General features: G+C 35.4%; 1 protein-coding gene and 2 pseudogenes across 1 annotated transcript; 2 read left to right on the top strand and 1 right to left on the bottom strand.

The window, feature by feature from the left end:
• On the top strand, nucleotides 1–1,223 carry LOC142608648 (putative glucan endo-1,3-beta-glucosidase BG4). Its single transcript, XM_075780347.1, has one exon. The coding sequence runs from the start codon at nucleotides 1–3 to the stop codon at nucleotides 1,087–1,089; it is 1,089 nt and encodes a 362-aa protein (XP_075636462.1). The 3' UTR covers nucleotides 1,090–1,223.
• A 728-nt stretch (nucleotides 1,224–1,951) lies between these two features.
• On the bottom strand, nucleotides 1,952–5,375 carry LOC142611035 (RNA polymerase sigma factor sigF, chloroplastic-like; annotated as a pseudogene).
• A 271-nt stretch (nucleotides 5,376–5,646) lies between these two features.
• On the top strand, nucleotides 5,647–15,334 carry LOC142610215 (scopoletin glucosyltransferase-like; annotated as a pseudogene).

Genomic DNA, 15,334 nt, shown 5'->3' with positions numbered 1-15,334 from the left:
ATGGCAACTTTTTGGATTGCGTCAATTCTGTTGGCTATAGCAGCCATTAATCACAACAACAATGGCATTGTTCAAGCCGATATTTTATATGCAGGTATTGCCTATGGAACGTCCGGAAATAACACACCTGACGCATTTGAAGCAGTGCTTGTTTGCCATAAATATGGTATTCGGAGAATAAGGATTATGGAAACCGATGACCTTGCAATCCAATCTCTAAGGGGTACTGTGGGAATAATTGAAGCAACTCTTGGCATAAAAGATGAAATTTTGCCTGGCCTAGCATCAAGCTATGAAGCTGTAAAGTCCTGGTTTGAAATCAATTTGCAGCCCTACGTTCCTTCTGAATTTGTCGTTAACTATATTGTTGTTGGCAACAAAGCTATCCCTGGACCCAATGCCATGCATGTTCTGCCGATAGTGAAAAATCTTCAACAGGTGCTCGCTGATAATAACTTAACTCAAATAAAAGTGGCAACTGCGGTGTCCACTGACGTATTGAGGACAGTTTTTCCACCTTCACATGCTGCATTCTCAGAAAAGGCACAAGGGGATTTGATACCAGTTTTACAACATTTACAAGCAACAGATTCACCCTTATTCATCGATGTGTATCCTTACCATTATTTCGCAGCCGGACTAATCCGTCAGGATTTTGCAACATTTTCTACGCATAAACCTCAGCATTGGGACAAGACGTTAGGTTATTGGAGCATGTATGATGTCTTGGTGGATGCTTTCATTTGGGCAATGGAGAAACTTGATTTGGATGTGAAAATGGTTATTGGTGAAACAGGTTGGCCTGCAGCTGGGAATGGTGGATTGACTACTCCAGAAATTGCAAGGACATATAATCAGAATTTTCTAAGGCATATCACTGCAGGACATGGTACACCAAAAAGACCATACACTTACTGGGAAGGGTTTCTTTATTCCATGTACAATGAAAATGGTAAACCAGAAGGAGTTGACCAAAGGTTTGGAATATTCTATAACAACAGAGAACCAGTTTATCATTTATATTTTCCTTATCCTAAGAAACATGGACGAAAGGGAAAGTCAGAGAAATTATTCAATACAACAGGATGACAGCCACATGTGTTCTCATGGAACAACAAAATTAAACTATTTTTTAAATTAACAATTGCTAAGAATAATTGTATTGAATAGTTGGCTATTATCATGTAGTATTTGTGATTTTCTTTGCATATGTGAAATACATAATACAAGGGAATGTATTTGGGGCTCTAAATATTTATCGTGTGGCCTTGCTGGATAGAATTGGCCTATCATATGACATAACACATCATTGTACCGATGTTGATGAGTTTGTATTCTTGTACATTAATTTTAATGTGCACTCTGTCTTACAATAAAGTGGTTCTCACTCAAAAAGTCTATGACTACTATTTTTATCAAATTTTTTTCCACAACAATTCGAATTTATATGACTTATTGTAAGTAGTAGAGAATAAGTGGTATGTCTATGTAAAAGTGATTAGCAGCCATATATAGGATTTAAATATTGTGGTCTTAGAAATATTGGGTTCCCACTAGCTGTGAAACACTAGTTGCATGCAACTAATGTATAAGATAACTCTAAGATGTTGAGTGTTTTTAGTTTTGAATCTGGATCACACTGTCTCATAAATTGCTGGTGCATAATTTTGGGCAAACTTGAAATTGTGTGAATGGTTTGACCCGAGTAACCCTGTTGTACCAACCCAATGTGTAGGTTCAATTGTTTGTCAGCTTATAAAAAATTTTGTGTGTATTGGTGTAGTTAGAGGGTTTTCTTAAATCTTGTTGGATTGAGAAATTCCCAACCCAACTCAACCCATCAAACATGTAGAAACCAACTCAACCCACATGGATTGGGTTAGTAGATTGTACTTACATGTTCTGTATAAGTTGCTTAAGAAATTTTTTCAATAGATTATTACAATTCACATTCACTACAATTTGAAGAACTTGAAGAATACAATTAACATTTTACCTCACATTCACTTGACATGTAGCTGTAGGAGAAATAGATACACATTCACTTGAAGAATACAATTTTACCTCACAACATATTAACATTTGAAGAACTTGAGTTCTATCCTAGGCTAGCTTGACCTCTTGAACAGCTAGCCTAAGGTCAAGTTGGGACACCCTCCAGATTTGAAGCCACGGCTGGAGGTAAATCCACCTTCAAGAACCAAAAGCTGTTAACAGCAGATTTACATTGGTCTTTTAAAATACCAGAAACCTAACCATATGGCAAGAACACCACATCCATGGTAGCTGTGTCATTCAACAACTAAACAAGCAAATCTGCATATGCCCCAAGTCCTTCACTACCAAGACACTGCTTGAGCCTATACAAGGCTCGGCTCTCCAGCTGCGTACCCTCTCCTTAGACAACCCAAACATGTTCCCAATTTCTGCCAATGATTTTTGTTCACCATTTTCAATACCAAACCTCAACCTAATTATCTTCCTCTCTCTTGGGCTGAGATTGCTTAGAAGGTTGCGCACGTGCTGCCTCATCAGCTGCTTTGCCGCGCTCACATCTGGAATCTCAATCCCAGTATCTGCAGTTACCTCCTGCAAGTTTGACAGGGATAATGAATATTTTTCCTATTGAGCATTTGCAAAAAAATTACTTTTGCTGACAGTAGAAAGCAGCAGATAATCGTTGCAGAATACATACCCAACAAAGTGTATCCCATCCCAAAAGTAAACTCAAGTCTACAGCTATAAGAACTTAATATCTGGTTGGCCATTAGTTTTGGACTAACAAAATTTTATCAACAGCAACACATGATTGAAATCTAGAATGGTGACCAAATGAGCTCATGTAATTTGAGTCTGAAAACTAGTTGAAATCTAAGAGTTGCAAAAGAACACGCCAAGAGAGAGAGAATGACACATGAAATTGAATAATCAAATCTCAACAGCAACCTAAAACCAGGCATTGAATCCATTTGCCTGCAATTTCTACAATATGTTATTATTATTATTATTACATGTAAAATTGACAGATTTCTCGCACTAATCCTTTTTGACCTGTTTCAAAATATTCCCTTTATGCTTGTGAAAATTAGCGATAAACATTAGCTTCATAAAACCCGATCACTGCTTTGTTGCATAAGTCACAGACCATACAATAAATATAGGACACTTACAGATTGAGAAAAGGGGACATTGAAATTAACCTTTTTTTTTTTCTGGTCAAAAAGTTCAAGTTCTGATATATTTTCCTTGCATATATGTACTCAAAGAGCTAGGTCTAATAAAGGAATCTGGGTCAACAAGAAAGCATTACTTGAAAAGTTGTTTTTGGTCTGCCCAGACAGGCTGTTGCATCGAAAGAGGCATTCTTGTGTTATATAGCAATTTCTCCAACTTGTCAACTGTAATCCCAACATGTCGTGCTAAATCTTCCTTGGTTGGATGATTATTTCATTCCTGAATGAGTACTCTCTTTGACTCCATTACCTTGCCCAGGAGGGTATGTACATTCTCCTGCAATTAGAATTTTTGTTCTGTGTCAAGCTCAGAAAATTATAAGCTCTGCTTGCCTTTAGGCTTGTGAAAGGCACATCAGGAGTAAGTTCTGCTTGCCTTAGACACACATCAGGAAATTATAAATTTTCAAGAACTTAAACATACATGGTCCACCCAATACCAATGCCATGGTAAGATCATGAGCAAGCTAAAATAATCAAGTTATTAATTTAAACTGCAAGGTTAGTTTTTTTTATCAGTAATCAACATTGAAAAACTTGCAGTTTTATTAGTAATCAACATTGAAAATTTCAAAAACTTCCACTCTTTCCACAATCCCATTAAAACATCAGAAAATTGGTACATGCATAGGCTGAAATTAAAATTAAAAAAAGATAGATGCTTCCAATTAAAACATGAATGTTTGTTGAAAAATAGAACTTAACGAAACAGTAAGATTTACATTACCAGCAAACGAATTGTCCTGGAATGTTGAAATATGGCCTTCCTAATTGTTTGCCTTATCCACCAGTAGGCATAAGTTCAAAACCTACAACCAGCTTGGGGTTTAAACTTCACAACACTCTTCATAAGACCCATACTGCCCTCCTAAAACAATATCAGAGATTCAGAAAATGAAACAGAAAAGATATCAGTTGAGATTACATTTTACTGTAACCCCTACCAAGCCACACTTTTGTAAATAACACTACAGTTCACTGCATTAAGTAGATTGAAAAGAATATTAACTCTAGCAATTGTTACAACTTCGATCAAACAGTAATACAAAATTCAACTGCTGTTACAAGAGTGAAGTTTTGACTTTAGGACCCGATAACTAAGCCCCACTCCTTCAGCCCATTCAACCAATGTTGGTTAACGGCCAAAATGAGATTGGAGCCTGCTCTTCACTTCCTCTAATTTCAATAAATCCTGTTACACAGGTCCATGTCAGGCAAGGATAAGACCATTTAAAAATCAAACATCCCCCACACTGTGAAGAATGGACACGAGTTAGAAATACACCTGTACTTGGGCAATCAATTTAGACTCTTCGTCAACAGTCAAAAGTTGTTTTGTTTCGGGACCCCACAAGAACAACCGAAGGGGATCATTTGGATCAAACCCTTCACGAATCTTTGTCTTTATATCAACATTTCTAGTACTGTAAGTCTCATGATGAATCATAACTTCCGACTTTGGCACCCTTCTCCTCTTAGAACGCCTCTCTAGAAGCCGTGTTGACCTTTACCGTTTTTTCCTCCACAAGTGGTAAATTCACCAAACTTCTAGACCCAGAACTGGAAAAACAAATAGTGTTAGTCCACAAATAAATAGAAAACTTTTAAAATAAAATTTTTTATATTAATTTCATGTGCCCCAAACAAAGTTGTAGTTTTTATTTTGTTTTTTAAAACAAAAATAAAAACGTTATTTTGAGCAGAAATAAAAACGAAGGTGTGAGGATTTTACCTATAGAAGATCAATCCATTCCAAACTGCCTCGAAATTCTCACAGTTTCTCAACAGCTAACATGTAGTTGGTTTTAGAAAGAAGGTAGCGCATGTGACAAATAGGATCTTATCTGAAAAATAAAATTATGTAACCCGTTTCAAAGATGTTATAATACTTGCAAAGAAGCTGTAGAGAAATAGATATACACTCACCTGAAGAACACAATTTTACCTTACAACATGCATATCAACATTCTGAAGAACTTGAGTTCTATTCTAGGCTAGCTTGAATTCTTGAACAGCCTAGCTTAAGGTCAAGATGGGCGTTGGGACACCCTCCAGATTTGAAGCCACAACTAGAGGTAAATCCATCTTCAAGTGACAAAAGCCGTAACAATATTTTAAGAAATTAGAAAAATACCTGTTGCGTTCAATGGTTTTGGCGGGTACTAAGTCAACGTGACCAAATGATCTCAATCCGTTAAGAATTCTATGTAAAAGTCACTCTAATTAACCAAGGAAACTTCCCAATAGCTTCCTTCTATTTCTTGTAGGACTTTGCTACTCAGCCATTAGACCTGAGACCTGAAGCTTTTCCCAAATCTTAGTCGATCACCATTACTAATATAACAGTAAGTTTTCCCATAAACACAGCAAATCTCTCTCTCTCTCTCTCTCTCTCTCTCTCTCTCTCAGATCAATGGCATCGGTCGTCACAGCACAATCCAATGATCCACTCCATGTATTTTTCTTCCCATTCATGTCACCAAGCCACCTAAGTCCCATGATCGACATAGCTCGACTCTTTGCCTCACATGGCACAAAAGCCACGATCCTCGCCACCCCTCAAAACATCACTTGCTTCCAAATCATCCTCAACCGCGACCAACACACCACCACCAACAACAACAAATACATCGACCTACTCGTCCTCGACTTCCCTTACTCCGAAGCAAACTTACCAGAAAACTGTGAAAACCTCGACACTCACTACAACAAATCAGACTTTTTTCAAGGATCAAAACCCCTAAAAAAAAGTATTAAAAAACTTTGAAAGAAGTTATTTTAAGAGTTCAACCGACTCTTGATAACCTTTGAAACATATATCGTCGAAAAGGAAATTTTGAGGGCCTTCATGACCCTCAAAACAAGTGCTCTAATCTTATTTTGAGAGTCAAGAGACCCTTAAATAACCTTTTACCAAGGTTTAAAAGATTTATATTTACAACCCTTGATAAATAAGGTTATTTAAGGGGTTTCTTGACCCTCAAAATAAGATTTTATTTTATTTTTAAAAAAAAAAACCACAATCATGCACAATATATATATATATTTATGTTGAAACTACCATATTGAAGAAGCATATTAGTGCAAATAGATATCAAAAGAAAAATGCCACCCAATTGCAACAATTAGGAACCAAAGCTTAAATATCAAATTGAAGTTACAAAATTTTGAAAAATACATATTTTTTTTTCAATCCACTTCAATAATTTCAACATTTCTCAACAATAAGATGTGGTTACTAACACATCTTGTCCTACAATAATTAATACCAACACCCAATCAGGTAACTGAAGAACTAATTTGGAACATAAACTAAGCTGACATACCACTTGTAGCAGATTCAGTAGCTGGGTCTTTTTGGCTTCAATTGCACGTCTTCGCAATGTGGACTCCATTTCAGGTTCAAATCCTCCATCCACATCAGGAACGGTTGATGACATCCATCTTTCAGCAGAGCAATTTGAAGAGAATGGCATATTTGAACAAGCACCATTCCTATATGTCTAGTAGCATACAAATTTATTATTTTCTTCCTCTTCCCTTCTTCGTTGGCTGTGCATCTATTTGTTCCTTCCCAGTAACTTCTACTACATCCACTGCACAATGAGAAAGCAAAACAGGTTTTAGTTAGTATAACTTGCGATCACAAACCATAATCAAAATCAATGATGAAATATACAAAATAGAATAAAGTACTTGATGATCTTAAGCTCTAAGGATAATGGATCAATCCCCATACTAGGATTCTTATCCATCACCTTAAGACTAACAAACAGTGAGCTTTAAGCTTATTCTCAACTAACCAGCTCTATGAAATTTCAAACAGCCCATGAAATATTCAGTAATTAAAACTATTAGCACGATATTTCTTCAGTATACAATCGTAAAAAACTTAAGGGAAAGCTACAATTGTATATTCATCTTAATATTTTAGATGAAGGTCAAAGAGAGCTTCTACACCATTTATGAGAAGTAAGCAGGTAGACAGACAGAGATGAGAGATTAAAATTATAAACTACTTACATTAACTTCAGCATGATGATCTATTAACTTCAGCATGTAAAGAACTCAACAAGTCATTCCAAATTTATCCAATTGTACTAAAACAGTCACTAGCTTGAGTTAATCTTCATACCTTAGTGATCACTACTAGATTGGGCTGATTGCGAGGTGATATAACTAAACATTTGCATCGTCATATTGTCATAATGTGCTCTTTGTTCAACCATTTGACTAGCTTGTTGTTCCTCAAAATGTCTTCTTTGTTCTGCCATTTGAATAGCTTGTTGTTCGAGCATGCTTTTGAGGTGCTTTACTTCTCCTTTCAACTCTGCATCAGCCTCTATTCGTTTGTACGTGTTCAATTCGAAGCATTTCTGTTCAGATTCTAAGCGTTTTTGTTCAGATTCTTGGAGTCGCTTCTCAGATTCTTGGGCTGCATGAGTTCTATATCACTACTCCACTCTATGTCAAGTCAAGATTGCATGAAATCAGATAGGTCATTCCCTATAGTTTATGCATATTGAACAAGATGGAACTATCTAGTATGTTTAGTCTTCTATGCTTCTACATGCTCAGCTACTTGGATGTCACTCCTCCCCCTCCACCCCCCTTTTCTTTTTCAGATTTCAACACTTTCAGCATCTTACAGAAACCAAAAAATGGGAGTACTTATATAAAAAATGAAAAACAAAACAAGAATGCACATTTAATTTTAATGGTTCCTACTACCTCATTATGGTGCAATTACTAGCCTACCCCTCCTCTACTTGCACTCATGGATGCCACCCCAACAATCGCTTTACCTTACTTTGATGCACCATCACTCTTACGTCTAGTTTTAACGGCACTAATATGCAAATTCTAGCAGTACTAATTATGTAATTTTTGAATTATAATACATTATTTCTTTTTGCAAGAAAAGTTAAAAGAGACAGATGCAACAACTTGTAATCTTTGAACCAAGGGCACAAAATCAGCCATTGACATGAATCATAAACCATTATATTTTACATTTACTATGTGCAGAAAAAAAAAAAAAAAAAAAAAAAAGCAATACTTATAGGTCAACTGTCACCATCTTCTGCATGTGAAAAGAAAGTTCCCCGCACATTTTTTCTATACTAATTCTTGGGGATCATGGAGGGGTGTTTTGGACATCCTTGCATTTATTTATTTAATTAGTGATCAAGTAATCCATAACAACTATAACTCATACGAAACAAAAAGACTCAAATAATTTAAAGCTAAAAAGGTACAGAAAGCAAGCATAATATTTGCCTTCAGCCAGAGAAGAAACATAAACCATTGATAACAAAACAAAACAAAACAAAAAAAAAAAAAAATACCTGGTTTCATTTTTTTGCCTCACGGAACTCAGCCATGAATGTGACATTAAACGTGGAAGTTACTTAATGCAGTTTGCTTCCAAGAGTTCAGTAGTTCCACAGCCTGGAATAATGTACTTTTACAATTTACAATTCAGGGTAAAGAGTTCAGGGCAAGCAAAAACAATTGTCCCAGAATGGGATACTTACACGGAATTGAGTCCCTTCTGTCTCTGTAAAGTCTTATTATCAAATATAAACAATCCAACATGTCCAATTATCAGATGTCAGATTTCGCTATTTCAATAACAACCCTTGAAGTGTGTGGAGTGGGAATTAACTCTTTTCCAACCTTTCATTCATATGATTTCAGACCATTGATCCTAAGAATTCCTATCACGAATACGTCTTCAACTTATAATTTTCAATTCCCCTAAAAAAAAACTTATAATTTTCAATCAAACCATATAACTGAAAATATATTATATACAGATATTCAATAAACCATATAACTTGAATATATATTATATAGAACCCTAGAAATTCTTCTAACTCACCGCTATACTTCTTGACTTTATAATCTAATTACTTAAATTCACTTAATATGAGCCAGCATCCACTAGATGAATTGATGCAATTTCTATCAATTCATTCATAGCCTATGAGCATGTCTTCTATGTCCAACCAAGTGAGAACCCAAAAAGCCTGCGCTTAGAAAATTTTCAATAACTAAACCCAACCTCAACCTCGGTCAACTGACTGCAACAATCACACACACCACACATTAAACACAAAAACTGCACACACATACAATGCAAATGATGAAACCGAGTATGAAGTAACGAAAAATAATTCTATGGATTTTCTAAAAGAAAATTGAATCTGATCACATAAACAAGGAAAATATGCTCAGATGTAAATTTCTGCTAAAGAAATTCAAATGCAATTGTCCGTAATTGAAGTTGAAAGACAGAAAAATCAATTATAAAGTGCGATTGTCCGTAATTAAAGTTCTATTAGGTAATTTCCAAATTCAAAATTTTTTTCTCGAGAAACAAACACAGAGAGAGAGAGAGAGAGAGAGAGAGAGAGAGAGAGAGAGAGCTGTAATCAGACAAAAGGGTTGAGGAGAAAGCTCTGACTATCAACGGCAGGTCGTCGCCGGAGATAGGATCACCTACCATCGCGCCTCAACCTATCATTGGACGTGATCGAAATTAGGGTTTCCAAGTCGCCGATCGGCAATTGACACCGAAGATTCACCGATAAGCCACAGAACTCTCCGAGTTTCACCATCAACTCTGTAACAACAACAAGAAAAAAAAATTAATTAGTTATTCACAAAAAACCAAACGAATTCACAAAAATCGAATCTGAAAATGGAAGAGCACGCAAACCTGTGAAAGAAATAGAGCGATCGACGGCGAGGACACGTGTCAGGCCACCGGCGTAACGAAGAGTGTCGTCGGTGTAGCGAGGGAGGATTTTCCCGCCATAACTGCAGAGGAATTTGATGGTCTCTGTGTTTTTGTTGTTGTTGGACTCCATGAAAGTTTTTGAAAGTGAGAGAGAGAGAGAGAGAGAGTTTTTTAGGAGTTCTCATTTAGTTTGGAGGATGGTTGAACAAAATGAAAATGGGTTTTCTAAGAGAGTGAGCAAAGACTTTATTCAAAAATTGGTTTTCTGAATTCTAAGTTTTTGAGAGAGAGAGACTTTATTTCGAGCGTTTTGAAACATTTGGATATCTTTTGTTAAGGGTTGTGTTAGAATTTCATTGAAGAATGTAAAATTTGGAGGCAGCAAGTATGCGGTATTTTAGTTTTTTAGTTTATTTCAAGGGTTTTGATGACCATTGCAACAAGATTAGTCAGAGTATAACTAGCGCGCCAGTTTGTTAGCGTTTGTTTCAACCATTTTTAGTGAACCCTTGGAAAAAGTGGGTTGAAACAAGTCATGTTTCTTGTAGTGACTCTCCCATCACAAAACTTGTCTTATAATTTCACAAAGGCCATCATGATGCCCCAACCTCAAGCTCAGCACTTGTTCAACAACACCAACCTGATGCAATCATTTCTGACCTTAACTTTCCATGGACGGCCGAGATTGCTCGAAATTGTGGCATCCCACGGCTTGTATTTCATGGAACATGTTGCTTTTCTCTATGTCTCACCAGTAGCGGCGCCACGTTATAGTCAGGGTGTTCCCAGGAACACCCTGATTTGAAATTTTTTTTTATATATATAATAATTAAATTTTTTTTTATATGTTTACCCTTAAAAAAAAATAGAAACACCCTCAATCAAAATCAGGAACACCCTCAAATTAAAAAAAAAAAAAATTTATTTGTTCTACTTTCAAGCAAAAAAAAAAAATTCAACTAAAATCTGAAAAATAAATAAAAATAAAAATAAAAATTGTAACAAACCCAAACAACGAACAGCAAATGCAAGCCCAACATCAAGCCCAACAGATTATAGAGGAAGCAAACCCACGGATTCTCAAAAAAAAAATACACAGCACATCAGATCAGAAATCAAAAACCTCAAATCAATAAATCAATACATCAGAAATCACTAAAGATAAAGCAAACCTAAAAACATCAGAAATCACTAAACTTTAGTGCAAACCTAAAAACTTAAAACTGAGCAACAGAGCAAGTTGAGCAACGCCTCCCTTAGATCGGTCCAATGACTCTAGTCGCAATCCAAGTTGAGCAACGCCTCCCCTTAGATCAGTCCAATCCCCTTAGATCGCTAGCAACCTCACACAACCCGTTGGAGATCGCTCGTAGCCTCGCACATCATCGCTCATCGCTCGCACATCGTCACCGTCACACAGGCATTTCTCTCTCTCTCTCTCTCTCTCTCTCTCTCTCTAAAATCTGAAATGAAAATGAAATGAATGTTCAACCAAAAAAGAAAAAAAAAATGAAATGAATGTTCAACCAAAAAAGAAAAAAAAATGAAATGAATGTGTCTCTGTGACTCTCTCTCTCTCTCTCTCTCTCTCTCTCTCTCTCTCTCTCTCTCTCTATTCTTTAAAGAGTACCTTTGTTTTCCTAATTGGTCCAATTAATCATAGTTAAGTTTTATTAACTTTTTGAGTTACTTTTTTCAGTGTTTTAGATTGTAGGCAGAAAAAATAAGTTTGAAAAAGTTTGTTTAAAACTAAAAGAATAATTTCCAAATTTTATATATTTTTTAATGATTCACAAAATGTTATAAATAACTTATATTAAAAAATAAATATTATCTTTAACTTGCCTTTTGAATTTCTGAGAAAAATTGTATTTTTTTTTTCATTTTAGTATGACAAAAATTATTAAATTTATGATTTATGATTATTCCTATATTACATTTATGATTGTTCTTATAATAAATAAAAATATAATTACAAAATATATTGCTCTTTATTAAATTAGTTTAAATTGTATAAAAAAAATTAATAAAACCACTATAAAAATAATTATCATGCGTAATGCGTAGGTTCGCGGCTAGTACATTATAAAAGACAAACAAATTAAATTATGTTATGCTAAGCAACAATTAATAATTTTGTAATTAATGAAACAATAATATAACAAATTATAATTTATAAAAGACAAACAAATTAATGAAACAATTAAACAATAATAATTAATAATTTTATTAATATTTCAAATAAACTTATAGTTTATTGTTTATTCTTTTGCTAGAATTATGGACAAATACTTGATAAGTGGATGAATGATTACTTGGTTGTGAATATTGAAAAAGATGTAGCTTGTAGCATTGATAATGAGACTATCATGCAACGATTTCAAAATATAAAAACTCGTAGAAGACAATTGTAAACTTTATATATTTACGTGTTTTTTTATTGTTGTTGTTGTTAATATATAAAATTTTATTTTTATTAGATCGTGTAATCTATACTTGTTAAGGAACACCCTGGAAAAAAATTCTTGGAACCGTTACTGTGTCTCACTAGTTGTGCTTCTCAGTATAAGCCTCACGCTACTGTGGGCTCTGATACAGAGCCATTCTTGGTGCCCAGTTTATCTCACCCGGTTTATATTAGCATGTCTTAGATGCCAAACCGGTTTTTTGGCAACTTGGGTTTGCATGAATTCTTTGAGAAATTCATGGAGGCTGAGCGTGACAAGTACAGTGTCGTGTCCAATACGTTCTATGAGATTGAACCCAAATATGTCAAACAATATGAAAAACTGGGATGCACGGACAAGGCAAAACGTCCGCCGCACCAATGTCCGACGCAGCCCAACGCACAAGGGACACCGCTACATGTGCGTTGGTGCCGTGTCCTTTTTTTTTCTCGACGCGATACATGCCGACACGGCGTCGAGACAGGCCAACGCGAGCGGAATCGGTTCGATTCGCGCCAATTCAGACCGAATCAGTCCTTATCATCAACAGGCACCAATACCAACACCGAACCGATCGATTCAGGCCGAAATTCACAACAACAAAAAAAAAAAAAAACACTGTTTGGACTTTGGACAAAAACCCTATAATCTCATCTTCAGACTTCACTCACTTCAGCTCTCTCTCACTCTTTGCCTCTTGGCCCTCTCTGGTCTCTATGCTCCTGCCACGACGTCTCCCCTCTCTCACACAATCTCAAGCTCAAGTCTCAACTCAGTGACTAACTGACTAACTCACACTCACACTCTCAAGTCTCAACTCACTCTCACTCTCCGTCTCCCCTCAAGTATCAATCTCAAGCTTTCAATCTTAGTTTTTCATTGCTCTCACATGCTCTAACTTTTTTCATAGCTCTCACACTCTTAGTTTTTCAATCTTAGGTCTCTGTGATCTGATTTTTTTATTTTTTATTTTTTATATAAGCTGTTTGGTAATAATGTTGTGACTTGAGTTTGATTTTTTTATTTAGTTAATAGTAATTACTCTTTGTGATTTGTGATTGTGAATCTGTGAATACTGAACTGTGATTGTAAATTTGGTATATGTTTATATAATGTAAAAAAGTATGCTTAACAATATATTAAAAACAAAAATAAAAATATTTTTAATAATTTTTTAATCGCTACACCATGCTACACCCACACCCTACTCTTTCAAAAATTGTCGAGTTCTGCACTCACACCCACACCTACACCCAAATCCGAGCACGCACACATGCTTCATAGATGAAAAACTTGTTGGCAAAAAGGTATGGCCGGTTGGACCTATTTCGCTTTTCAACACTATAGCTTGGACAAAGTGGAGAGAGGGAATAGAGCTTCCATTGACAAAGATCAAGTGCTTACATGGCTGGACTCGAAGAAACCAAACTCAGTGCTCTATGTTTGTTTTGGCGGTCTGTGTAATTTTTCAAAGTCACAGCTTTTGGAGATTGGGTTAGGCCTCGAGTCTTCAAAGGCTTCATTCATTTAGGTAATCAGAGATAGCTACAGAGATGGGTTTTTTTCCAAAAGGTTTTGAAGAGAGAGTTAGAGATAGAACGCTTGTCATAAAGGGTTGGGCTCCACAGGTTCTTATTCTTAATCACTCGGCAGTTGGTGGGTTCATGACTCATTGTGGGTGGAACTCAGTGCTGGAATCAGTTACTGCCGGTGTGCCTTTGATAACTTGGCCACTCTTTGCTGAACAATTTTATAATGAGAATTTTGTGCTGAATCGGTTGGGAGCCAGAGCTGGAATCGGTGTCAAAACCGGGTTGGCATGGGGAGAGGAGGAGAACATTGGTGTTTTGGTTACTAGGGACCGTGTTGAGGAGGTGGTGACTCGGTTAATGGGTGAGAGTCAGGACTGGCCCAAGGCCTAGGCAACTTAGGCCTAGGCCTAAGGCCCCACAACAAAATAACAAATTTCCTATTAAAAAAAGCTTCATTTTCCTTTGTAAAAGGCCCAAAATTTTATAAAAATATAACATTTTCTAAATAATTGATACTTTTTCTTAAGAATGATGCTAAAGATATCACCTATTTTAATATATGTTTAATTGACATATCACCAATCATATAAAAAAGTAATTCAAATACAAATAAGTTAAGTTGTTAAAATTTATAAATTACAGTCATTATTATATTATATTGTGAACATTTTGTAATATCTTAAGTTTTTTTTTTTTTCATTTCTAACAAGGCTTCCAAAATAGGAGACCAATAGAAATTTCAACTAATTAAAACTCTAAAATGTTTCAAAAAGATGCTGCAAATGTGATAGATCATCAATGATGACTAATCTCCTCTAATAGTTTGAGATCTTAATTTTTGTAAACTAATCTCCTACAAAGCCACACACCAAATAATATCCATCTCTTTCTCTTAAAAAGAATATATAAAATTAAAATTTAGATTACAATTATACTTAACTATGCATAGTCATATATCTAAGTTAAAGTAAGTTTTTTTTTTTAAATAATATTTTTTTAGCTCTTTTTGTTTAATTTATGGTTCAACTATGATATTCAATCCTCTATATAAAATTAACCTTAGTTTAGATAGTATAATTCATCAATTTCTATATTTACATCAAATTAGTCTTAATTTAATTAGTATTATATAAAATTATTTAATTAATGTGTACATATAAAAATGCTCCATATAAAATTTTCGCCTTAGGCTCCAAATTTTCTTGGGCCGGCCCTGGTGAGAGTGAAGCAATGCAAGGAATGAGGAATCGGGTGAGTGAACTCAACAAGTTGGCAATGGTTGCTATAAGCAAAGGTAGTTCATCTTATGTTAATATGGGACTTCTGATAGAGGATCTCCAGAATCTGAGAAGGGACAGGTTGTCAAAGAGTGAATAG

The sequence above is a fragment of the Castanea sativa genome, chromosome 9, assembly GCF_040712315.1.
Source record: "Castanea sativa cultivar Marrone di Chiusa Pesio chromosome 9, ASM4071231v1".
NCBI classification, from domain to species: domain Eukaryota; kingdom Viridiplantae; phylum Streptophyta; class Magnoliopsida; order Fagales; family Fagaceae; genus Castanea; species Castanea sativa.
Note: the sequence above shows the minus strand (reverse complement) of the source record. Positions and strands in the feature narration are given on the sequence as shown.